At 49.3% G+C, this 27000-nt stretch overlaps 1 protein-coding gene across 3 annotated transcripts in view; it reads left to right on the plus strand.

Annotated features, from left to right (window-relative positions):
• DAAM2 (dishevelled associated activator of morphogenesis 2) overlaps positions 1-27000 on the plus strand; it is a 113388-nt gene that overhangs the window by 70329 nt on the left and 16059 nt on the right. For all 3 annotated transcript variants that reach the window (XM_081247740.1, XM_081247741.1, XM_081247742.1), the window contains exons 3-15: positions 2959-3048; positions 6374-6448; positions 6886-6980; positions 9574-9907; positions 11089-11199; positions 12639-12742; positions 14183-14249; positions 15296-15413; positions 17413-17542; positions 21091-21149; positions 21291-21475; positions 22010-22309; positions 26434-26541. In XM_081247740.1, coding sequence (XP_081103866.1) covers positions 2959-3048; positions 6374-6448; positions 6886-6980; positions 9574-9907; positions 11089-11199; positions 12639-12742; positions 14183-14249; positions 15296-15413; positions 17413-17542; positions 21091-21149; positions 21291-21475; positions 22010-22309; positions 26434-26541 — 1776 coding nt within the window. The remainder of the gene's footprint in view (positions 1-2958; positions 3049-6373; positions 6449-6885; positions 6981-9573; positions 9908-11088; positions 11200-12638; positions 12743-14182; positions 14250-15295; positions 15414-17412; positions 17543-21090; positions 21150-21290; positions 21476-22009; positions 22310-26433; positions 26542-27000) is intronic.

The raw sequence follows: 27000 nt of genomic DNA on the forward strand, positions 1-27000 counted from the left end.
AATGGTTAGATAAGTGAATGGAGGTGCCGAGTCGGGCCACAGAGTCCCCCGCAGAAGCAGCAGCAGATGTGAGAGTCTCAAGTCAGGAAAGAGCTGGGTCCTTTTGCGGGGAACACCATCACGATGAGAATAACCAAGGATTTTGGATTCGATCCTAAGGGTGATAGAAAGCCACCAAAGAGGTTAAGCAGGGGTTTGAGGTGATCCAATCTACTTTCCTCCAAAAAAAAGTAGGGTCCCTCCATCCAGGGTACCCTGTCGAAGAAGTGTTCTCTGTAGACCACTGGGAGGCTCTTGGTGCACTCCGAGCTGGGGAGGATGGTGGCTTGGACTAAAGTGTTAGCAGTGAGGATGGGGAGAGGTGGACAGATTCCAGAGCTACTGAGAAGGAAGCATAGTAGGATTTGTTGGGCTTGGTGAGTGAGCAGGAACCGGGGAACACCAGGTTTCTTTTGTGAGGTTGTGGGTGGATGATGGGACCCTGTACAGGACAGGGTGTGCCAGTGGAGACCCAGACTTAGGGGACTGGGATGATGAATGCAGTTTGCATGTGTTCTCTGTGCATCAGTTTCCTCACCTGTAAAATGGGCTGTTGCAAGTTTAATGAGTAAACCTTAAGCACTGAGGACAGCGCCTGGCACATCCTGACACTACATGAGTGTGGGAGGTACCTGAGGGTCACCAAAGTTGATCAGTTTAGGAGGCACCTGGGTGCCAGGATTGGGAGCTCAGGACACTGGTGAGCTGGAGGTACAGGTTTGAGAGAGTTTAGGATCGTCACTGAGTCCTTGGGAATGGCTGCGAAGGCTTCACCCCGGGGAAGCATAGAGGAGGAGGGGAGGAGAGGACCCAGGACGGTGCCCTTTGGGACTTCAACGTTGGATGGTAGGAGAGAGGAGGAGAAGTCGGGGGTCCCAGGAGGAACATAGAGTGAAGCAGGAGGGACTGCCCAAGACTGTGGTTGTCCAGGAAACCAGGGAAGAGAGACTCAGTAAGGAGTGGATGGTCCGCAGAGTCATGGGCTACCTGGGCCGAGCCAAATCGCCAAGAAAGGTCCTTTGATTTAGTGACAGAGACCATGGGTGAGAAAAGACCAGTGTGTCCATAGCCAGAATACAAGGTTGAACAGAACTGCTCTAGAGTTCAGGAAGGGAGAGGTGTTCTTACCTGGAAGGGGCTGTGGAAGCCTTGCGGGAGGATGCTAACTTTGAGCTTGGGAATTAGACCAGGGTCCACAGGATGGGTGGGCCAGGAGGGCAGGCCGGGTGGAACTAACTGCATAAGCAAAAGTAGAAGAGATGCAGTTTGTTCTGGGCAGTGTCAGGTGCCCAGAACTCTATCTTTCTCTTTTATTTCTGATTCTGACCGTGGAAAGGAAATGCTTCAGAAACCTTGAGCAGGGTCTGGGGACATTCCTGGGATCTGAAGAGAGTGGTTCTAGGGAAGAACCTTCCTTTAGCATTAGATCTGCTGGAGTCTTTAGTTCGAAAGGCAGGTGACCCGATGGGCATAGTTTCAAGTTCTCTTTGAATGTGCCGTTGAGGATGGCAGCCACTGGTCACGTGGGACTGCTGACACTTGAAACGTGGCTGGTCTGAACCAGCATGAGCTGTAATGGGAAATCCACACCAGATTCTGATGACTTAGTTTGAAAAAAAGAATGTAAAATACCTCATTGATCTTTTTTTTTTTTCATTGATTATATTTTGAAATGACCATATTTTAGATATTTTGGGTTAAATACAGTGTATTATTAAAATTAAGTTCAACTATTCCTTCTTAATTTTTTTAATGTGACCAGAGCAATTTTTTAAATACATGTGTCTCACATTCTATTCCTATTGGACAGTTCTGATCTATGTGAAGGAAAGTCTAAAATGTTCTCGTTGAATAAAAGTAAAGGACAAACAGTGTAGATATTGATATTTAGGACCCTTGTACCTTCTTAGATATTACTTTCACTATCACTTTAGAAAATGTAAAGATTAGTAATACTATGCTTTGTTTTGTCTTAATGTAAGTTTTGCTTTTATTTTTTTTAAAAAAAAAACCTTACAAGAATTGAACTGAAAAGCACATTATGTTCCCATGGCCCATTAACTATTTTTTTTGATGAGCCCCTGCATAACTCATGAATCACAGGAGAAGAATTTTCAATAAGAGAACTTTTTAAGGGGCCATTCAGCACAGCCAAACCTATAAAATCATCCCAAACTACCGATAGAGTTACCCTAGATTTGATGATGTCAGAAACTGCTCAGTCCTGCTCCTGGGGAAGCGTGGGCCAGCTGCTGGAGCCCAGCCTGCGTGTGCACAGCCTTGTCTTGGTGGTGGTGCAGCTGAAGGGCTGTCCCTGGCAGGCACACCTCCATGGGAAGCAGACCTCCCGCGGCATGGCGTGCCCTTGTTGCCAGGAGAGTTGCTCAGCTCATCACCTTTACCAGGTCTCCTCAGTTGTGCTGGGACCCATGCTGAGGTTGGGGGAACCAGAGAATTTCTGGGGGAGACACTTGAAGGGCACAGAGACTTGAAGGGTGAGGGCAAAAACTGGATCAGTAGACTGATTTCTTTCTTTGTCAAGCCTTGATTTATGGTGTTGACAAGCTTAAGAAGGACAAGGAAGGAAGACAGGAAACTCCAGGCAAGAGGACTAGGGGCTAGCAAAGCAATGCGGGAGATGGGCAGGGAACAGGGGGCCTGGACAGGAGGAGCCAGGGATGGGGACAGGAAGTGAAAGATGCTTGGATAGAAGCTCAAGGGCTTGCTGCAAGGAGATGGGAGGATGGGGATGAACTTCTAGAAAAAGAATTGCCCTGTCATATCTTTGATGCTCTTTGGAGGAAGACAGCAGGCTGAGGGCTTTAAGGGGATTTGAGGGAACTGTAATTTCCTGTAGGGCTGAATATTCGAAGGTCAACCATGTCTGGGTTTCGGACGTATTTCTTGTTGTCTTTGCAGGATGAATTGGATCTCACCGACAAAAACCGGGAGGCTGTGTTTGCACTGCCACCTGAGAAGAAATGGCAGATCTACTGCAGCAAGAAGAAGGTGCCCTTTCTGATTCCCTTCTGCTGTCCCTCAGGGTCCACAGCACGGGCAGCCCTTGCCTCCATGCTTGCTCATTCATTTAACCAGTATTTATTGTACACCTGTCCTGTTCTAGGTGTTGGAGGAGTGACAGCGAATAAATCAGGACAAAAATAATCCCTGCTGTCACGGAGCTTACACTCAGGGACATAGGATTCTGGTTTTCAGAAATCCTGTAAGCAGGTGCCCACTGGGTTCCAGGAGTTGGTGCTGGGTAAGGGAGCTCTACGATAACAGGTCTAGGGAATTCCCTGGTGGTCCAGTGGTTAGGACTCTGTGCTTTCACTGCCGTGGGCCCGGGTTCGATCCCTGGTCAGGGAACTAAGATCCCACAAGCTGCACGGCCAAAAAAACCTCTAGATTCCTTTCTTGTGCCTGTGCGTATGCGGGGAGGGTATGCGCCCTGGGCCATACCTGGGGGTAGCTCTGTTGGAAGAACTCCATTTGGGGGAAGTGAGTGGTCTCTTCTGGACCTTTAGCGCCCCCCCTGCCCCATCCCAGGCTGTGGCCCTGTCCCAGGGCAGCATGCACATCAGGGACACACACTGGTCTCCACTCTCCCCACCCTTTCCTCCCTTTCCTTCATTAAAAGATGTCAGTCCCCTGGGGTTCCCTGGTGGTGCAGTGGTTGAGAGTCCGCCTGCCGATGCAGGGGACACGGGTTCGTGCCCCGGTTCGGGAAGATCCCACATGCTGTGGAGCGGCTAGGCCCGTGAGCCATGGCCGCTGAGCCTGTGCGTCCAGACAGAGCCTGTGCTCCGCAACGGGAGAGGCCACAACAGTGAGAGGCCTGTGTACCGCAAAAAAAAAAAAAAAAAAAAAGATGTCAGTGCCCTGATTGTGATCCTCCCTAGAAGGATGTGCCGGGCCGCAGTCAGGTCTTAATTGGGTTTTATCTCCTCCCCTCTGCTTTCCCAGTGGCTGTGCTTTCTGCTGTCTTCCTCCATCTCTATGTCTCTTTCCTCCATCTCTTTCTCTCTACGTCTCTCTTGCCTCCTTTGTATTTGAGCCTGTTTCTTTCACTCTATTTTTCTTTCCTTGGCCCACCTTCCTCCCCACCCCTCCACCCTCTCGTTTCTCAGGCTTGCAGCTTGTTCACTTGACCTCAAGAGTGTATAGGTGTTTGGGAGCTAGGAACTGGCTCTTGCTGCACCTGAGGCTCAGAAGTCTCCCTCCTGGGAGAAGACGGGCAGGTCTGGGATGGTTTGGGGCTGTTTCTCCTTCGTGCTCCTTAAAGCCCATTCCTGGCTCTTTTATAACTCTTCTCACTCAGGATATTTGTTCCATCCCGGGCTCCATACTGGGCCAGACCAAGCTCATAAAATTGGTCACTATTCTAGAGTTGGAAGGAACCCAGGAGCAACCCAATCTAGTCTTTCATTCTACACAGGAGGCCAGGAAGGCCTAGAGAGGCCTTCACGCGAAGTCACCAGCCAGTCATGGCAAGTGCTGCAACGATGCTGGAATGCAGGCCTGCCAGAGTCTGAGAACCTGCATGCACTGCAAGCCACTGTCTAGTAAACTCCATGTGTATTAAGCACCTGCAGAATACTGTGCTCTGTGTTTAGGAATCTCATTGTGAGGAAAGCAGGTCTTTCAAAAGCTCAAGTCATGGAAGGGAGGGAGGGAGGGAGGAGTAAATTAATGTCAGGAGTAACTCATCCTATCTCATGGTTCTCCACTTTCCAAACTGATTTACTCTGGAGGTCCCTGACGTTGATCCCTTGTGCAGCTAAAGTAAAAAATGCACTAAAATGTAAGGACGTCTCTCGCCACCTTCCAAACCAAGTTGTGTGTCATCTCCCCACACACTTTCACACCCCCCTCTCTTTCCACATGGGACTTCCTCTTGTCTCTAACACCCTCCCCCTTTCTTAGCTTCAGTAATCTTGAGTAACTCAGCCCAGTCCTCTCAGACCCCCTACCCCAGCTCCCGCATGAGCCTTCTGTGTTAGATGTCCCCCACCCTGGGTTTCCATGGCCCACAAATGGACATAGAGCACCGGTCACCCTGCCTCTGGCACAAGACAGACTACTACGTGGATGACTTTTTGCTCAGTACTTTCAGGGTTCAGTGCCATGATTGGCACGTAGTAGGTACTCATTAAAGGCATATGAAGTGGCTAAATGGGGAGCCAGTGAAGGCAGGAAAGGATGTGTTTCATGATACGTTCGTTTATGTTCTGTGATCTCCTCTCTAAGGCAGAAGCTAGAATTTGGGGACTTCGGTCATATATATCCACGTGAAGTCACAAAGACCCGATCAAGGCAGGTTTCTCACTGATCTAAAATTTGGATTTTAAGAAACAAAATCATGAAGCCAGAGTGGATGAGGCTGAGGGATGCAGGGCAAAGTCCAGGCCGGCTGGCAGGCAGGTGATTCAACAGGAAGGTTCTGGAGGAGGTAAATGTTCATGCTAATTTGAAAGCAGGAAATTGGCAGAAAGCAGATGAGGGGGAACATCCAAATGAAACAGGGACAGGGACAGGAAGGAGGAGGGTGTGTGTAATGCCCAGAAGCAGACCCACTGGCCGGAGGAGAGGACTGGATTTTCAGTCAGCATCAATTCTTGTCCAGCTCCCCTCATTCCTGCCCACACTTGGGGAGGACTTGAGGCTCTTGGGGCCTGAGGGCCAGGTCTCATGTGGGCTCTACCTCCCAGCTGCACAGACCCTTCCTCTTTCCAAACCCAGGGCCTTGGGAGTGCCTCTTTTCCTCCTTTTTTAAAGTTACAGTGTACTGAGTACCTACTATGTGCCAGGCGCTGCACCAAATGCTCTATGTCAATCAGTGCTTCCCAAACTGTCTGAGAGAAAGACCAAGTTTTTAAAGGTCCAAACTGTCACCGACAAGTACTTTTGTAAAATACAAGGAGAATGATATTATCAGAAAAAAATAAAATTTGAAAAAGGAGATGTACAAAATATAAGCACACATTTTCATTAGATTCAACAGACTTAAAATTGTATTTTATTAAATAGAGTCAGAACAAATATAACAGGGAAAAAAAAGAATTTATTTTTAATTGTATATATTGTTTGAAAGTGTATACACCTGCATGGTTTCTGCTCACGTCACTGGCTGGTCCTGAGGTTTGATGTCCACGATCTGCCTTTTGCCAAGGAAGAAATGGAAGCCTGGGGAGATTTTGGAACTTCCTCAAAGTCACCCCGTCTAGGCTGGGCTAGGAGATGAATCTGAATGCTGACCTGGGACAAAGCTCAGGATCTCAGACTGTGGGCCTGTCTTGCTGGGGTGTCCATCCAGTCCTTCATCTTGTTCCAGGAGCAGGAGGATCCCAACAAGCTGGCGACCAGCTGGCCTGACTATTACATCGACCGCATCAACTCCATGGCCGCGGTGAGCCTCGCCCCTGTCCTGCCCCGGCCCTGCCTGGAAAGGCTCTGGGGAGAGTGGTCATCATCTTCCCCTGCACCCCACAGCCCACCCTCTCTGGGGATCAGCAGCTTTTCAGTTATTCTCAAGATTTTATCCTGATCCCTCCCTCCCCTGTGTGACTTTAGAGCCCCCCAAACCATTGAAACATTTATTATGTATATATCACACAGCCTTGGGAAATAGTCTGAGCTGATCATTCTCCCCATTTTACAGATGAGGAGAGTGAAGCCTGGGAATGGCTCTTCTCAGAGTCTGTCACTCTGTCTTAGTAAACCGTTCCCTGAGGCCTCAGAATTCCTGAGGCGAGGGCAGCCCCTGGGTCACCCTCGGGCTGGGAGTGGCAGGGAGCTGGGAGACAGGCAGCCCAGCGTGACCTCTGCCCCCTTCTCCGACCTCAGATGCAGAGTCTGTACGCGTTTGATGAGGAGGAGACGGAGATGAGGAACCAAGTCGTGGAAGACCTGAAGACGGCCCTCCGGACACAGCCCATGAGGTGATGTCGCCTTCCCTCACTTCCTTCCATGGCCCCTCACCCAGCGGTCCCCTCAGCTTCCCGGAGCTTCACGCAGAGCTCGGCTCCCATCCCAGTCCCCTTGGCCAACTCCACTCTCCAGCATCCCCTAGAGCTCGCTTTACCTCCTTTCACATCCTGGCTCCCACTCCCCCTCTGGCTGGGATGCTGCCAGAGATTGGGCATGTTGGGGAGGGGAGATGAACACGGGAAGATGAGATCAACCTCAGATCCTGAAGAGAAACTGAAGGCAGGTGCTTGTTTTATTGGGAAAACAGAACAGGATGGGGGTGGGGGGTGGGCATACGGACAGGTACACAAGAAAGAGCTGTGCACATGAGGGGCCCCGCGCCAGAGGGCTGAGTGTGGGTGAGAAATACTCCAGCCACTAGGGGGCGATGTGGTGTCTCTGGATGACATTTCTCCATCTAGCGTGGGAGCAGGCAAGGAAGCGGGGGATGGGTGTCTCAAGGGCTGAAAAGAGCCTCTCCCCACGTCCCAGGCCACATTGTGAAAGGGCCCAAGAGAGCCACAGGCTCCTCTTGTGTCTGGCAACTCATTCTGGCTTGTGGGAGCCAACTCTCAAAATTTTCAGCAGTTTTGCAAGCTGGTTGTTAAACATAGCTATGATGAAAATGTAAATTACATCAGCTCATGATTAAATAACTGCTATCAAAAACAAAGGTAATCAAGTACTTGAAACTTACACTCCTTAATTACCTGATGATTTGACTACATTTTACTGTTATGTATGTTCTTTACCGTTACGTGTGCTCAGTGAGTTTACACCCACTGTGTGTGCCTGGTGAGAATACGTAAATGTTGCATCTCTTCCCAGCTCCATGTTCAGTGACACACATTGATCCTTTGAAATCAGCTATGCTGGCGGTATTTATACCATGGAAATTGGCAAACACCACAATCAGGCCTTTTTCTTTTCTTTCTCTAGAGCTCCAGTTGTTACCAGCACAATGATCTTTCTGTGTGTGTGTGTGTGTGTGTGCGTGCACGCTCACACACACACGCGCGTGCACGTGTGTGGTCTAGGTTGACCCAGGAGCCTGGAAATAGCCTCAAGGAGAACGGGCGCCCCCTAATCCCTGCTCGTTGCTCAGGCGGGTTGGGGTGGGGGCCTGGTATGGGCAGGGGATGCAGGAAGGATGAGGAAGTCAGGAAGTAGAAGGGCTGAGGGGAGGTTGCCGGGTTCATCTCCCACTTCCATTTATTTATTTTTTTCCCATAATAAAATTCTGATTACAAAAGTCACACACAGTCATGGTGGAAATTTTGTGGAATACATAAAAGTGTAAAATAGAAAATAAATAATACCTATTTTTAACAATTTAAGAGTACATTCTATTTTTCTAGGCGTATTTCTTTAATCATGTAGAAATACAAATGCACTGGGGATCAAATGTACTAATTATATGTAGTGCTTTCCTCACCTTCATTTATGACATTTCCTCAGATCATTAATTATTGTCCTACTGAATCAAGGGTTTTAAGCCTCTGTGTGTGTGTGTGTGTGTGTGTGTATGTATGTATGTATGTATGTATGTATGTGTGTGTGTGTGGGTATGTATGTGTGTGTGTGACATAGATGACTTTGCCACCCAGATGAAACCTATTGACTGCTTATCAGAGTGATGTTGTTAAATAGTAAAATAGATAGAAATAGATAAAGTTAAAACTGAACCAATTAAATTGAAATAGTTACCAAATTTTAAACGTTTGTGAGATAGCAATAAATGTACTTCTTTATGCCTTAAATAATAAGAACTAGCAACCACCATAATTTTGAAGCCCCGATGAGTGGAAATGATATTTTGAGATACCTATAACCACTGTAATTAGAGATGAAAATAGCTGTGATTTCTCTGTGTGACAAAGTCACAGATTCTGCTAATGCCACTATAGTTTATTGCCTACATTCATCACTGAAGGAAATGCTAAATTTCAGGTAGAGGTTACCAAAAATAAAAGTGTAATTTTCTTTCCCCATCCAAGTTCATGGACCCCTGAATGTTAGCCATAGACCCCTTAGGGGAACACAGATTCCAGGTTAAGAACCCCTGAACTAAAGGGTTTTTAATGTTTTTTGCTAACATTCAAGGTAACTCAGATGTTTTCTTAGGGACCCCTTGAAGAGTACCTTCCCCAGCCTTGATCCCTTGTTGCAGTGACTCTGATGCCTCCCATGTCTGCAAGTCCTCCATGTTGTCTGACTGTAATTCTCTTAATTCCCATCATCGTTGGTGATCAGTCTTCAGGTTTAACAGCCATGATAATTATCCTAATAATTATCATGATCATCTCTTTCACATATACGCCTTCATATCTGTGTAACCCACAGTCAACAACGTGCAAATGCATGGTATTTAAAATGCAAATAAGATCTGAGTCTTGTGAGGTGATAGGATTTTAGCACTTTAGACAAATTTTACAAGTGAACCAAGTGGCTCCTGTTGGTGGGACACAGTGGTACCCAGGTAAGGGGGTAGCTGTTTGCAAAATGCATACAGAATAATATGCAACTGCAGGATACCTGTTTTGCTGATGGCTCTGGTCTGGGCAGGTTTGTGACCCGCTTCATCGAGCTGGAGGGCTTGACCTGTCTGCTGAACTTCCTCCGGAGCATGGACCACGCCACCTGTGAAAGCCGCATCCACACCTCCCTCATCGGCTGCATCAAAGCTCTGATGAACAACTCCCAGGGGCGGGCACACGTGCTGGCACAGCCCGAGGCCATCAGCACCATTGCACAGAGCCTGCGCACGGAGAACAGCAAGACCAAGGTGGCCGTGCTGGAGATCCTGGGCGCCGTGTGCCTGGTGCCTGGCGGCCACAAGAAGGTGCTGCAGGCCATGCTACACTACCAGGTGTACGCAGCCGAGCGGACGCGCTTCCAGGTGCGGGGCTGGTGGAGGGCTTATATAAAAAGAGCTGAGGAGCCTTAAAAGAGGGGCAGTTTGGCTGGGAAAATGGACTCCTCACTAGACCGTGGGTTCCTTGAGACTGGAATATTGGTCTGCTTCAGTTTTGTGGCTCAGTATCTCTGAGCCCAGCACCTGGCTCATAAAGGGGCTCAGTCAGGAAATATTGAATCGAATGCCATTGCCCGATGCCTGGGCCAGTGCCTACTATAGGGACACTGGGACAAGTCCTGGGAACTCAGGCCATGCTATTCTCTTTTCTTCTTCCTGACCTGCTCCAGGTAAAGAGATAGACAATAAGTATAGTGTCTTGGTACTAAGTCTTAATAGATGTGAACTGTTATCACAAACATTATGGTTTATCCACCACTACAGACTATATGTTTATTCTGTCATCAAACATTTTAAAGCACCTACTCTGTTCAGAAAGTGACCCCTGACCCTTTGCAGAAGATGCAAAGGAGGTAAAAGGTAATGCCCATGCTATCAAGGAGCTGGGCAGGGAATACAGTTACTCTCGGTATCCTTGGGGGATTGGTCCCAGGATCCTCGTGGATACCAAAATCTGTGAATACTTAAATGTCTTATATAAAATAGTGTAGTATTTGCATATAACCTATGCACATCCTTCTGTATACTTTAAATCATCTCTGGATTACTTATAGGACCTAATATAATGTAAATGCTCTGTAAATAACTGTAAGTACCATATAAATGCTATGTAAACAGTTACTGGTGTTCAGCAAATTCAAATTTTGCTTTTTGGAACTTTCTGAAATTTAAAAAACACATATATTTTCAACCTGGCATTGGTTGAATCTGCACATATGGGACCCACAGATATGGAGGGCTGAGGAGCTGTAAACGGCTGTAAAGTGCTAAAGCATCTTTTCAGCATCACCCAGCAAAATAAAGCAAGTCCCCAAGGCTGAGTGGACAGGAGACTAAGGTAGGACTGGGGCTGAGATGTAGACAGGTAAAGGATGCTTCCTGGAAAAGGTGAGCTTTAGGGAAGGTCCAAGATGAGTTGGATAGATTGGGGAGAGAGAACAGACGGGGCATTCTGGGCGATTGGAATGGCAGGAGCAAAGGTACAGAGGCTGGACTCATAGGATCCTGAGCCCTCCTCTCTTTTTCCATCCTGCCTTTCCATCCAGACACTGCTGAATGAGCTGGACCGAAGTCTGGGCCGGTACCGAGATGAAGTGAATCTGAAAACAGCCATCATGTCCTTTATCAACGCTGTCCTCAATGCCGGCGCTGGAGAGGTGAGACATCTTCTCTGTGCCCTTGCTGGGCCCTGACTTTCCGGACCTGGGGAGGAGGGCGTGAGTGCTGCCTGGGGAATGGCAGAGGGTCAGTGTGGCTGACACTACCATCATTGTCCTCAGATTATCTGTATCACCTCTTGCCTCCTTCACTTGGGGCCAAGAAAGAACAGCTTGTCATAAACCTCTCTGTCATGAGCGGTTCCTGGGGAGCTTCCTGCCTAGGTCGCCTCATGCATTATGTGTGTCATAGACAAACCCCAAGCTTGTCTGGCTGATGATTGTTTAGGATGGTGGGGGATCATTTATGGGAGGAGGGCAAGTGTTGGCCCTTCTTTCTAGAGCTTTCTAAAGACCTGCTTCTGGACTGATTTCTGGGGTGGCTGATCATGCTCTTCTAGCACCTTCTGTTAGGAGGTGTGACTTTTTTTTTTTTTTTTTTTTTTTTTTTTTTTTTTTTTTTGCTGTACGCGGGCCTCTCACTGCCGTGGCCTCTCCCGTTGTGGAGCACAGGCTCCGGACACACAGGCTCCGCGGCCATGGCTCGCGGGCCCAGCCGCTCCGCGGCATGTGGGATCCTCCGGGATCGGGGCACGAACCCGTGTCCCCTGCATCGGCAGGCGGACTCCCAACCACTGCGCCACCAGGGAAGCCCAGGAGGTGTGACTTTTGATTTTCCTTCTTTTGGGGTCAGAAGGGGATTCCCAGACCTTAAAAATAGCAACAGTCGAAGAAGAACTTGAAGAGCAGGTGAACTCCCCAAATTCTAAGGCAATCAGATGCCCCAGTCAAGGTCAGCTTGTTGAAGGTCCAAAGGGACAATTGAATGATCTCTGCTTTTCCCTCTTTTCTGCCAGCATACTTTTTTTTTTTTGCGTCCCGTCCTGATGACCTGAGTTAGGTGGGGTGGATTGGGGGAATTACCTGTCCCTAAGACGCTGATGTCACCTGAGTCAGTACTAGCTATTTATGCTGACATCTGTTCTGGTTAGTTGCTAACCATACCTCATCAAGCAGTTCTTATGAATACCATTCCTGTAGGTAAGTAATATCATGCCCATTTAACTGATGAGGAAACTAAGACTTTTGCAAAAGTCACAAAACCAGTAAGTGACAGAGCAGGGACTGGAACCAAGAAATGTCTGGTTCCAAAGTGTGTGCTCTGTATCACTCTTCAACACTGCTCTTTGAGGCCACAAACTTAGAGAAGACTGGTGAAGGACTTAAAGGAAGTGAGGCAGGAGAGCTAAAGGGAGTAAATAACAAGGTCAGAGGATGGCTCCTCCCACCCTTTCTTGCAACTCTGGGACTCGAAGCAGTTCTGATGAGTTTGCTGCAGGGGATGTGGTGGGACTGGAGTGGCAGTGAGGGGGCCACTGGGGACTCCTGTGGAAATCGAGACCAGCCCGTGAGTCTGGTCCTCCCTTGGTGACCCCCAGGATAATCTGGAGTTCCGTCTACATCTACGGTACGAGTTCCTGATGCTGGGGATACAGCCTGTGATTGACAAACTCCGGCAGCACGAGAATGCCATCCTGGACAAGTAAGGCCCAAGTCACCCGTCCCCAAGCAAACCTACGGTGACAATGCCTTGGTGGGGGTGGTCAGGACTCCTGTAGAGGTTTCTGTTCCCCTGGAGACCGCCTGCCACACCCAGCATCGATTCAGAAGCAGCTCTGGGGGGTGGGAGGTGGACAGCTTCCCCACCTTCTTGCCCCACATCACCTATGCCCCTGCCTGTCCTCTTTGCTGACCTCCTGTCTGATCTCTGATGTTATAGGCAGGTGGACCCAGTAGTCCTCCGCTGTGGCAGTACTGCCCGCTGGGGGGGATTTGGAACCATGTAGGGGTGTTCTTTGGTTTTCAAACTGGCCGGTGGGGGGCACTACTGGCCTTGGTTGTAGGGAGCCAGGAATGTTAAACATCCCGCAGCGCCTGGCTGCTCAGCCAAGAAATGCTCCCCGCCAAGGTGCAAGCAAGCCGTCAAGGCCTTTGCTGACCAAAGAGCACAATGAAGCTCCCGTGCATCACTAGTGAGCCCCTCTGGTTCCACCCCACTCGCACAGGCTATTTTATTACGTTAAGTCTTAAGGGAGAGAGAATGGGTCCTTTTGTGATGGCGTGGAGGAGTGGATGGGGTAGAGGATGAGAGATTGGCTTTGAGTGGGGACACGGGACAGTACTGTTTGCAGGGCAGGAATAGAGATGCCAGACATAGAGAACGGACATGCGGGCACAGGGGAGGAAGGGGAGGGTGAGACAAATTGGGAGATTGGGAATGACGTATATGCACTATCGTGTAAAATAGAGAGCTAGTGGGAACCTGCTGTATAGCACGGGGAGCTCACCTCGGTGCTCTGTGGTGACCTAGATGGGTGGGATGGGGGCGGGAGGGAGGGAAGTCCAGGAGGGAGGGAGGTCCAAGTGGGAGGGGGTATATATATATAGCTGATTCACTTTGTTGTACAGCAGGAACTAACACAACATTGTAAAGCAATTATACTCCAATAATAATAAAAAAAAGAACACTGGGTAAGGTAGATGTGGGGCAGTGGTCCCTGACTGCAGGTGCCCGGGGACAAATGGCAGCTCCTGGAGACATTTTGTGGTCGTCACAAAGTGGGGGATTCTGCTAGCATCTGGTGGATAGAGGTCAGGGATGCTGGTACACATCATGGAACTCACACACCCACCTCCCAAAGCCAGGGATGACCCAGCCCCAAATGTCAGGAGTTCCGAACTTGTGAAAGCCCGATGGAAGGTGATAGGACCCTCGGTTGGCCTCCCCGAGGGATGGGCATGGGATTCTGTAAAGGAGGAGAGTGTTGGCATACAGGCATCTGGCTTCTTTCTGGCTTTGCCTTGGCCTCGCCTGAATGAAGCCTTCAGATTGAGTCAGTGGGGGGCTTGGAAGGGCTGTAACCCTCACCCAGGGCTGGCCTGGCGGTGATGTCTACTCCCTCTATCCCCCCGTCCTGTCTAGGCATTTGGACTTCTTCGAGATGGTCCGGAATGAGGATGACCTGGAGCTAGCCAGGAGGTTTGACATGGTGAGGTGCCTGCAAGGATGGGGCGACTGCAGGGGGTCCCAGATGCCGTGCTGTGGTAGGTCCGGTGTTGGCCAGGTTCCCTGGTGGGTGCCTCCATGGCCAGGTCCTGCTTCTGGAGCCCTGGCAGTATGGTGGCTCTGCCAGGCCTCACCAGCAGACCCTAACCGGGGAGAGCATCTCCCACCGCAATCCCCAAAGGAAAGAGAGAGACCATTCTTACACATGGTTACTCTCAAATGCCTCCCCTGGGATGACTTTCTCTGTGTCTTCCAGTAATTTCCCGAGATACCTTTCCCCATCACTAACCTGATCGTGCTTAGCAAACGACATCATTCCCATTTTAGCCTTGGTAACCCTGAAAATCCACACGTCTGCTGCTTAAATATTGTGTTATTAAATCCCTATCCACATGGAGACCTCCTTTGGGGTGGTGCTTCAGTAGCCAAGCACCATCCCTTTATATTCTAAAAAAAAGCCCTGAATTTAAAGAGAAGGAAACTGATGGTAGCAAAGGGCAAGCAGCTTGCTCTTGTCACACAACGACAGAGTCGGTCTGGAATTTGCACCCGTGAACCTATGCCATGTGCTCCTGGAATCATCCAAGCCCCTGCTTCCTTCCCTTAGTTTGAATCAGTAGTTCTCAACCAGGGGAGATTTTACTTCCCTCGGGGACACCTGCAATGTTTAGAGACATGCTTAGCTGTCACAACAGGTGTGAGGAGGATGCCCCTGATGTCTGGTAGATATAGGGCCAGGATGCTGCTGAGCAGCCCACAATGAATAGGACAGCCTCCCACAACAAAGCATCATCCAGTCCAAGATGCCAGTGGTACCGAGGTTGGGAAACCCTGGTTGATATAATTAGCACGGCTCTCTCCTCCTTTTCTCTGCCCGTCTCTTTTTTAAGGCTGGACCAGAGGCAGGAAAGGAATGCTGCTGTGGGACGGGGCTCAGTGGATGAAAGCAGGGTCTTCTCCCTCCCCATTCTCTTCCTCTGCTGCCTTCCCCTCCCCTCTCCCCATTCACTGTGCCCTCCACACCCTCAGGTCCACATCGACACCAAGAGTGCTTCCCAGATGTTTGAGCTGATCCACAAGAAGCTGAAGCACACAGAGGCCTACCCCTGCCTGCTGTCTGTCCTGCACCACTGCCTGCAGATGCCCTGTGAGTAGCTCCCTCAGCCGGCCTGAGCCCCTGGCCCAGGGAAGCTGGAGGCAAGGTGTCAGAAGCTCCCGGGGTTGGGAAGTCTCCCCATGTCTCCCCCTGCACCCGAGTTCCCAGGAGGCCAGGCCATAGGACTCAGGCCCATGCTCTTCCCTTCCTCCTGGGGGTCAGGACTTGCACTGTCCCCCAGCAGAGGAGCGGGGGACTCAGCCCTGAGCAATGCCAACATCCTGGTCCAGCAAGCGGGAGCCTGATCCCTGAAGGATCCAACAGCTCTGACTGCCAGCTTGTGGCAGGGTTGTGATCATTCTTCTCAGGGCGTTCCAAAAAGGAGTTCTGTGCTTGCGGGGAGCCACACAGCTGTGGGAGGAGCATGGCTTTTCTTTTTTTTTTTTTTTAAGATTTTATCAACTCCTCTATCTAGCCCTCGCTGGCTCCCTTCCTACTACCCTTGTTCCTGACTCACTTTACAAATACCAAATGTCAGTATCTATAGAAGCAGATGCTAAGCTCTTACGATCCAGGTGTGCCCAGTGACTGAATAAATTATACATAATGACTAATAGCCACGCCAGCATGCAATTTGAAATGAGCTATAACTGCACCATTTGGTATTTAAACTCTTCATAAAATAGAATATTTGGAAACTGGCATGGCCCACCATAATGGTCGGCCTAGACAGACTCTCTTTAGTGGTGATGATGTTGGTGTTGGTAATTGAGGTGGTGGTGATAACTATGATTTATTGTCACCAACTCTGGGCTGGGTGTGATGGGAGGTCTATTAAGATAGTGTCTCTATACCTCAGAATGGCTTAAGGGAGTGTGTGTTATTATCTCCAATTTACAGGGAATGAACCTGAGGTCAGTGAGTCTGTACCTATGAAGGCATTTTGTTTCTTTGGGGTCAGGGCTTTAGATGAAACACATTCTACTTCTGTGAACACGGGCTTTACCCTGTGTTCCTGGTTGAAAGGTAAATGGAAAACGAAGACCACTTTGCACTGCATGTGTCAGTGGAGTGATGGAAAGAGGAGAGACACAGTGACCTGGACCAGGAAGCTGCCAGCTCTCCAAAACTCAGTCTAGAAAGTCTTCATGGAAGGCGTGGGGAATCGGACTTCTGCTCGCATGACTTCCTGTGTTTAGTGCTCCAGGGGCATTGTGAATGGGTCCCTCTGTTCTGCCTCAAAATGGGGCTGTGCAGATGTGACCTTCCACTTTGTGGGCATTATGGTTTGCCTTGAGGCCAGGATCGTGCTGCTTGACCTCCCCTTGGTGGTCAGTAGAAACAGAGTACTTGGATCAAGAACCAAGGAAGAGGAGCTTGTGGCCATCCCATGAAAAGAAAGTCCATGTCCAGCCAGACTACGATTAGAGGGGATGCCCGTGGGGCCCTGTGCAGGTGCAACACACGATGCCTTTGCCTTCACAGTTCAGGGTCACCTTCACCACGAAATCTGCCAGGATTCCACAGCCACTTCTTCAGCCCATTCTGACCCCCTCTCAGTGTGCACCTGTAATGAGTTTCCATTCATCTTCCTCTGTAGGACAATAGCATTGATACTCCTAAAACCTTTTCTTTCAAAAACATTTTCCCTGGAGACTTCATTATTCAGCGTGTAATGTTTGGAGCAGATTTACTTTCTTAAATGTGCCTTTTTAAGATAATTGTAAAAAAGCAATTTGCATTCCCCAGGCATAGGATACTCAGGGTACCAGCAGGGAAGAAGACGGCCAGAAAGCATTTCAGGGAAGAGAGAAATATATCTAGAGGGTTGACACATTCATAAAAGGTCAGTTGCAGATCAGCAAGAAATGATAGGATTTATGAGTCTTCATTATCAGCAGTTGTGTTGCCTCCCCAGTCAGACGGGTAGCTTGTCAAGGGAGGGGAGGGACTCACCTCCCCAGCCTGGCCCCAGGGAGTGACTCTAGGGCAGGGCCCTAGGGGGTCCCAGGGCTCAGTAAAGATACGTACAATGCCTGTCATCCCTCAGACAAGCGGAACTTCCAGCAGTGGCAGCTCCTGGACCGCATCCTCCAGCAGATTGTCCTCCAGGATGAGAGGGGTATGGATCCTGACCTGGCTCCTTTGGAGAACTTCAACGTCAAGAACATCGTCAACATGTGAGCAGTGGCCATCCCTCACCTGTCTTCCTCTTCCTTCCCCATCCCTCTCCTACTTGGGGTCTCACCAGAGAAACCTCGGCTCCCTCTCTCCAGCCCAGACACCTCCAATGGGCCTTGAGCAAGATCATCCAACAGAACTCCCCGAGATAATGGAAATGTTCCATACGTGCACTGTCCAAATGTGGCTGCTGAGCCCTTGAGGTGTGGTTAGTGTGACTGAGGAACTGAGTTTTACACTTTATTTAATTTTCATTAAATTCAAGTAGTCACATGACATGGCTGGCGACCACCGTATTGGATAGCACAGGTTTAAAGGGGGTGTACGCAACTCGCTATGATCCACTGCATTCAGTGGATTGAGGGGGGATTACACGTATTAACACGGAGGAAGAGTCAGCAAACTATGGCTACAGGCTAACCCCCGCCCTCCAGCTTGTTTGGTATGGTCCACGAGCCAAGAATAGTTTTACATTTTAAAAGAGTTGTTAAAAACAAACACAAGAATATATGACAGAGACTGTACATAGTATATAAAACCTAAAATAGTTACTCTGGCTCTTTAGAGAAGGTCTGCCAACCACTGAAAATAGAGCATGACAATTTAATTATGAGGCTGTTGGAAAACGATGTCAGAGCCTAAGGTCTCTGACTTACCATCTTTGACTGACCCTGGGTGTAGAGAAACACCAAGAAATGAGTTTAAAGTCATGTCAGCTAATGATCAGGCCTCATGTTAGCACACTGATTTTTAATTTTAAACTTTTACTTTCAGTATAAGCCTAAATCAGTTGCCCTTAAGGAGGTGAACTGGCTCTCGAGGATTCATTGTGCTGCATTGCAAAGCCAAGGAGAAAATGATTTCTGAACTATTCATGCTACTGTTTTCATTTGCACAAATAGCTGGGTGTTGGTGTAGTCAAAATCCTAACTGGTATGTTGGACAAGTACAACTAGGAAAGTAATCAAAAGCCTTATTTATTTTTTGAAGTTTTTTAAATTTAATTTTTATTTTATATTGGAGTATAGTTGGTTTACAATGGTGTGTTAGTTTCAGGTGTACAGCAAAGTGATTCAGTTATACATATACATATATCCATTCTTTTTCAGATTCATATTTCCCATATAGATTATTACAGAATATTGAGTTCCCTGTGCTACACAGTAGGTCCTTGCTGATTATTTTATATATAGTAGTGTGTACGTTAATCCCAAACTCCTAACTTATCTCGCCCCCCCCTTTCCCTTTTGGTAACCATAAGTTTGTTTTTGAAGTCTTCGAGTCTGTTTCTGTTTTGTAAGTAAGTTCATTTGTATCATTTTTTTAGATTCTACATATAAGTGAAATCATACGATATTCGTCTCTGTCTGACTTCACTTAGTATGATAATCTCTAGGTCCATGCATGTTGCTGCAACTGCCATTATTTCACTCTTTTCTATGGCAGAGTAATAGTCCATTGTATATGTGCCACATCTTCTTTATCCATTCCTCTGTCGATGGACATTTAGGTTGCTTTGATGTCTTGGCTATTGTAAATAGTGAAGGCAGCTTTATTTTTATCTTTTACTAATTCTTTACATTACTTAGTGGGGAAGCTTTTCCTCTGCCAGAGCATGACAACTCCTCAGGTGCAATGAAGTTTTTGCTGCTTCTTGGACAATGGGAGTCCTCAGCTCACTTTCAGCTGCCAACATAGCCTCAAATCTGCAAGTAGAAGGGCTAGTCTCAGACGTGAATCAGTATTCTAGATTGGATTTAGCCTTGAATCTCTCTCCTCCCTGGACTGGGGCTGGAAGGTGTAGTGGGAAGAGAGTGTGAGAGAGAGAGAGAGAGAGAGAGAGAGAGAGAGAGAGAGAGAGAGAGAGAGAGAGAGAGAGTGTGTGTGTGTGTGTGTGTGTGTGTGTGTGTGTGTGTGATGGTTGGCTTCTTTTTCTGTGTTCTGTTTCTCTTCTAGCCCCTTCTACCCCACCCCCCTTTCCTCTAGCTAACCATTTTCTGACCCCCACCAGAGGCAACATGGGGGCAGGAAGGAGAAAGGGAAAAGGCCCTACTTGATCAGGTAACTTAATAAATAGACTTCCTGCTCTCTGGGCTTGGCACATGGATAAAGATATGACATGTATTCAGAAGTTCCTTGCTGGGTGCCTTTCGCTACAAAACCCTGGTCACTGGAGACACATGTTTTTCTTTTTTTCCTCCAGGCCTGCTTGGCACCATCCCTTCCATCAGGTCCTGATTCACTGGCAATACAGTACACGTAGATGTACACTGTTGAAGTGTCCAGATGGACTTTTTGGATGAGACTTAAAATAGCTTCAGCCTAATTCCTCCACGATGCTCTCTGGCTCATGAGAAACCCTCATGCAGTCTCTCATACTAACAAATTCTTGGAGTGTCACGGGTCTCCGCCTACCCTCTGGACCTGCCTAGCCCCAGTCCACCATGCCTCCCTCCCAGTGTCAGGGAACATGGATCAGACCCTCTGGGTGGGCACAAAGAAGTCACTTCACTAGATGGTGCTGAAGGAGGACCCCCCCACCACCGCCCCCCGCCAGAGAGGATGACAATGGCTCTCTCCAAAGAAATCCATTCGCGGGCTTCCCTGGTGGCGCAGTGGTTGAGAGTCCGCCTGCCGATGCAGGGGACACGGGTTCGTGCCCCGGTCCGGGAAGATCCCACATGCCGCGGAGCGGCTAGGCCCGTGAGCCATGGCCGCTGAGCCTGCGCGACCGGAGCCTGTGCTCTGCAACGGGAGAGGCCACAATAGTGAGAGGCCTGCGTACCGCAAAAAAAAAAAAAGAAAAAAAAGAAAAAACTATTTGCAAATTATTTCCCCCATCATACTCCACTCCCTCTTTATATCCTTGACCTGGTTGAGGAGGCCAAGAGTCATGGATCTAACTTCTCTGTGTTTTCAGATTTACAAAAGAAATGATTATTGAGATCTCACCTTGGAATTTCACCTCTCTTATACCTTGATGTCTGGGTCACCGCTTGTCATTTTCACCGCTTGTAATGAGAGTTTGACAAGAATGAAGGGGCTTCCTATGATTTAGACACATCCCCTCTTTACCCTCTACCCACTTAACTCTGTGTTACTGGGGTGGGTGATTTCTCTTGCCCTCACACATTGGTCATTGGAAGTCTGGACCATGGTAAGGCCAATGTTTTGATCTCTCTCAGATGCGAGAACCTATTTTTACAAAGGGGTACAAATCATTGTACAACTAAGGGAAGCCTGGGATTTAGTCCTGGCTTTACCACGAGTTAGTGGTCATCTCCTTTTCTGGTCTTAGGAGCTTCAACTCTGTCCCAGAGGGGTTGGACTCTAAGGGTCCTTTCAGCTTTCTCAGACCATGGAGAGACAGGTCATGAGAACTTGTCAGGGATGGGACCTGGAGAGACATCTGGAGAGTCAAAATCCTAGCCTCCTTGATGTGGCTGGACAGATTGGAGATCAGGGTACCAATGTGGGGAACTGGAAGATGCCATGTCTTCTGGGAAGCTGTGAGCAAACAGTCAAGAGACCCTTCACTCCCCACCAGGCTCATCAACGAGAATGAAGTGAAACAGTGGCGAGACCAAGCGGAGAAGTTCCGGAAAGGTGAGAGGCTCCAAACCCGCTCCCTGCTCCCCACCCCTCCCCTGCCCAGGACCCCATTTCCTCCTTTGGAGAAGGACACACATGCATTCACATCCTCTCTTCCCATTTCCCCTCCTGTCCTTCCTCCATCCCTTCCTCCAGAACATGCGGAGCTGGTGAGCAGGCTGGAGAGGAAGGAGCGGGAATGCGAGACCAAGACATTGGAGAGGGAAGAGATGATGCGGACACTGAACAAGATGAAGGACAAGCTGGCCCGAGAATCCCAGGAGCTGCGCCAGGCTCGGGGACAAGTGGCAGAGCTGGTGGCCCAACTCAGTGAAATCTCAGTACGTGGCCCCTCCACTGCTTTGACATAGTTGAGCTGAGGGGAAGAGTGGGGGGAAGATCAGGCGTGGGGAGGAGGTGAGGACCCCAGCATGGAGGAGACCTCAGACCAGGATAGAGGGGACCCTTGAGGCTGCAAGGTTGACACCTGTGTTAGACAAAAACAGCGTTCCTTCCTCCGGGTGACACTGTCCCAGGAAGCACACCGTGGAAAGCAGAGTGCGGGTGGGGTTTGGGCTCCCCTCCCCCTCTCAGCTGGGTGCCCTTGTGCAGGCCTGGCTGTATCAGTCCCACTGTTGCACGTGATGACTGTGACTTTGTCCACTATGTCTGTGTTTGCCTTGTGTGTGTATCTGTGTGTTGGATGTCCAGGATGCAGAGGGAGAAAACAGGGCTTAATTGTGTGTGGGAGGTGAGAGCAGGCTTCGGGGTCTAGTCTAGGTGGAGAATAAGAGTAAAGGAAGGCACAGTGATGGGGGACTCGAAAGGTACCCTTGTTGATGCTTTGTCTTTTTGATGTCTCTGTCTCCCCACAGACAGGACCTGTATCTTCCCCCCCTCACCCTGGGGGCCCACTTACCTTGTCTTCCTCGCTGACAACCAGTGACCTGCCTCCACCCCCGCCCCCTCTACCATTCTCCTGCTGTCCCCCACCGCCACCACCCCCCCTGCCCCCCGGTGGGCCTCCCACTCCCCCTGGTGCCCCACCTTGCTTCAGCATGGGCCTGCCCCTCCCCCCAGACCCCTTCCCCAGCAGTGATGTCCCGCTCAGGAAGAAGTGTGTCCCCCAGCCTTCACACCCACTGAAGTCCTTCAACTGGGTCAAGCTGAATGAGGTGAGTCGCAAGGAAGAGGTCAGTGGATCCATTCTCCTACAGCCTGGGACAGTGAGCCCTATGGATTGATAGCCCGCTATTTGCAGATCTCCACCTTGGGTGCTTTCTTTGATGGGGGTAAGGGTAGGCACAGTGGATGCAGAAGATGGGGTTGCTGATGCCCGGCTGTCTATTGGGAAGAGCACAGGGAGGAGGTGGCTTGGCATGCGGTGATGCTCACATTGGCAGAGCCACCTACAAATGGAATATGAGTGCGCTGAGGGTTACTGGAGTAATATAGGGCCAAGCGGGGGTGCTTTCTAGATGAGACAGGGCTTGGCTAGGATGTTAAGGATTGGGTTGATTTGAGGAAAAGGGTGGAACATACAGGTGAAGATCTTGGGCCCGGGTCTAGAGATGGTAAAGAGCAGGGCCGTGTGTACAGAGGACTGAAATGATGAGGCCATGACAGGGTAGCAGGGCGGGTGCAATGAAGAGTTTGATATCAAGCTGTAGCCATTTTGGCATCCTCCCAGGGGAAGATGCAAACACTGGCTACTTTTCTAGACTGCTCAGCAGTGAGAGGCCCTCCTGAATATTATCCACTAAGAACCACCCATCCCAGGCCCACCTGTGGGAGTTGATTCTTCTGTTGGATTCTCATGAGTGTAGAGTAGAGATGCCCTGGGTCACGTTGGACCCCTGGTAATTGAAGGCCAGTTCCAGCCTGGGCCAAGCACTGCTCTGGTTCTGTACTGTGTCCTCTTAAGAGGACCAGTGGCTTCATCCTTGAGGTAAATAGATACAAGAGAACTGGCCTCAGTTAGCCTGACTCACGTTCACCCTCCAAAAACAGTTTGGAGCTGGGACTGATGGATGCCCTCTGACCTTGTTGTATGGGGCCAGGGGACTAATTCTTGGAGAATTCATTACCACACCACTCTGTGAGCTTAAATTAGCTCCACTGGAGACTTAGAGTGGGAGGAGACACAGATTGCTAAGTAGATGGTCAGCTAGTTTGCTAGGCGCCTTCTCCTGGTGGTAGACCAGCTAGCCCGTCAGTCTGAGGTCTGCTTTGTGTAAAGCTTTCTGCTGGGGGCTGTGATGGATAATAATAAAAGGTGATGAGACATAACGTTGCCCTGAAAGAGCTTTGGATCTGGCAAATTAGGAAGTGTGTCCAAGGAAACATCCTGAGGTCCTGGGGATGGGTTGCAGGAGAGGTTCTAACCTCTAACCAAATCAGGTTTGGCTCTAACTAATGGTGTGATCTGCAGAAATCATTCATTTCATACCTGTTTGCTTGTCGGGGAGATGATCTCTGATTCCTTCTACCTCTGGTTTTGTTATCTAAGTGGAAAGACGAAGCATGAATATAGCCCATTCATTGCCTCCTGGGCTTCTGATAACATCTCCAGTCTGAGTTATTCAAATTGTAGAGCCACCTGTTAGCAGCATTTTGAAGGGACATTGTTAAAGTTCGTAACAACTGCATCACACAGTTCTGCCCTGTGGATACTTCTCCGTGGTCACAAGGCCAGCCAGAAAGGCCAGCTGCATACGGGCAGGCAAGCAGCTCTGCAGAACCAAAGGTCATAAGCCGTGTGGAAACATTCATTGTTCATGATCAGAAATATTTTTTTAATTGTGATTAAAAAAAAAAGAATTTTGTTTTTGCTTCCTGTGCTTTCAACTTATAATTTCAGGTTTTAAACATGTAATGAAGGGTTGATTAGGCATCTCAACAATTAAGGAAGGCAAACAAGGCACCTAATGTTTTTGTAAGATTTTCATCCTAAAGAGCTTTGTGCTTAGGATTTTCTCTGGGGTCCAGTAATAATAAAGCCTATATCAATTCCTCAGGGGCCCAGAGCAGGCCAGTCTCATTCCTAGACTGGGAAGTCAAGGTTTGATGGAGCACATGATGAGGAGCCCTTGTGGGAGATGTAGCAGCAGGGGTGGGGGTGGGGGGTGCTTCGAGTCATATTAGTGAACTTATCATCCCATTCCCAGTCTTTTAGTTGCATGACTAAATTCAGGTTATTTCATCATTTGGGCTGTAGTTTCCCAATCTGTAAAATGGGGGTAATTATGATAACCAGATCAAAGTGTTTTTGTGAGAATTGACTTACTACATACAAATTACTTGGAGCAGTGACTGACACATAGAAAACCTTTAAAATAAGGATATTAGATGAGTTATTATTAGTGGGACTACCATGTGTGCTTTAAGTGTGTTCTCTCACTTAATCCTCACTCCAATGCAGTCAGGTAAACGTGATTGAGACTCAGTTTCCTTTCATGGGACATGGGAAGAGAAGAGAACCCCTCCGTTTGCCAACAGCTTCACTTAGGGGCTGTCTGACCCCAAACGCTCGAGGAGGGAAATGTAATGAAATGTGTTTTTGAGAAAGAGTTCCCTGGCTTGGAAAGGATGTCTCTAGAGGGGCAGAAGCCCCAGGAATCTAGACTGGGAGTAGTGAGGTCTTGGCCAGAGGGGTATAAAAATTCAAGAATAATTGTATGAGGTGGGCGCATCTTTAGGATGTAGAGGATGTTAGGAAGGGATGTACATCTCTCTGGCCTCAGACCTCAGCTGCACCTTCAAGAAGGGTCGCAGGTCCTTCTGGTGACCGTGGGGAGGGGAGGGTGTTTGGGAGACAGTGGGGGGGTGGATCCTGGGTTGTCTGTTGTCTCAGGGGAAAACGCTTCCGGATGTTGAACATCCAGCTCTGTCATTCCAGCCCTTTCCTTCTCATCCTGGCCTCACTGAGAATAAGAGCAGTGGGAAGCTTTACCTCTATGGGCCTTCCCTCTCCACCCACCTCCACCCTGGGTCTAGATTTAGATGGAGAACGAGCTAGAAGTTCCCCCTCCCCGCCTTCCCTGATCCAATTCCCCTTCCCATCTTCTCTCTGTCCAGGAGTCTGGCTCCTCATCCCAGCCCCCTTCCCCTGACCCACGCATGCTCCTGTACACACACAGACACACACACACACACAGTGGTTGTTTCTGCCATGAGAAGAATGCGTCTGTGTTGGGTTTGGCCGGTTGCCTGCATCCCTTGCTGCTCCGAGCTTCCCAGCCCAGCATTCCACGAGAGGGTCCCTGGCCTTAGGAAGGCCACAGGAATGTCCCCACCCGCCCTGCTCTGGCCTTGCCTCCCCTTTCCAGAGTTTAAGAAAATAAAAGTGAGTGAAGGATACGTTTCTCTCTCGGAGCCTTGCTGAGGGTGATGGAGGGAGGACGCATCAGCATTAGGAAGGTCCCCGGCTGCCCCCAGGCAGAGCGGGGTGGGGAGGTTCTAATTTAAAGGACAGCGAAGCTCTGGACGAGGTGAGGGGTCCTGGGAGGGGGACTCTCATCTCGGCCCTCGAAGCCATTACTGGGATGTTACAAGACCACTAGGGCATTCCTGGCGTGGCCAACAGCTCTTCCCCAGATCCCCGGAGTGGGGTTCAGTGCAAGGGTCCTACACAGAAGTGGGCAGTGCCTGAGCTGAGAGACCTTGGAATGTAACCCCTGGGTCCATTCCAGTTATGAGGGATGGGACACCCTCTGACCAATGGGAACTTGTGGCAGAGCCTTGCTGGCCTGAGCAGTCACTAAAAAGGGGCCAGGATGTCCCAGCCTTTGGCATTCGTCCACTTTCTGGGAATCTGGGAAAGTGGGAGGAAGGCCACTGGGAGAGAAAATGACCACCTCAGATACAGGAAATACAGTCAGCCCTGAAGATTTGAGGATCCCAAGTATGTGTGGGCACTCTTCCTGCCATGATTCCAGCCAACCCTGACCTTGGGGGAGGGTGCTCTGAGAACACTGGTTTGGTTTGGTTTTTCTGGAAGGAGTTTCATACCCTCCTCTTATGCTTGCCCACCCATCACTCCAGCGCTCCCTTGATTTCTGGAACGTGCTTGCATGTAGCCCCAGGTGAAAAGGAGGAGAAGGTTGTCTGTGGCCTCTCCCCTGGAGCAGAGTATTGAAGAGGAGGGGAGGGGGAGGAATCGACCCCCTTCTGAGGTCTGAGAGCCTGGCTATGGAACTGTGTGCACCTGGAGGACAGGTGGGGTTAGGGGGGCATTGTGCATCTCCATCATGAAGGAGCTGAGTCAGCCACGGGGTCTCCTCCCTTCCCTGAATCTTAGGAACGTGTCCCTGGCACCATATGGAATGAGATTGATGACATGCAGGTGTTTCGGATTCTGGACCTCGCGGACTTTGAAAAAATGTTTTCAGCTTATCAGAGGCATCAGGTAACGCCCTGCCCCCTCTAGCCTCTTGAGTCTTGACTTCTGGTCTTGACTTCACACACACCCTTTGAACTCAACCCTCAGCCCCTCCCTTCCTCTCTTCCTCCCTCCCTCTCCCTTCCACATACACTGAATTGATTTTATTCTTTATCAGGTACCATGTTCTTTCTGGGGACATAGATATGAGTTAGGGGGGTGCAGTGCATAGGGGGAAAACATCCCATTGTATTAGTTTGTATTTGCACATCAAGTGGTGAAATAATACGTTGTCCATTTCTCTCTTTGGTCTTGGAGCACTGGAGGTGGAGTAGCAGGGCCAGGCCACTGCTGACCTTGCTCTTTTTCTGGCCCTGGGACCTAGGAACTATACCTACAAGGCATTATAACTTTTCCACCACATTTTCCGCTATACTTTCATCTCCCGACACTCCCAGGAGTCGAGCAGAGGATGCTAATGTTTCA

Source organism: Mesoplodon bidens (genome assembly GCF_964165515.1).
Source record: "Mesoplodon bidens genome assembly, chromosome: 10".
Lineage (NCBI taxonomy): Eukaryota > Metazoa > Chordata > Mammalia > Artiodactyla > Ziphiidae > Mesoplodon > Mesoplodon bidens.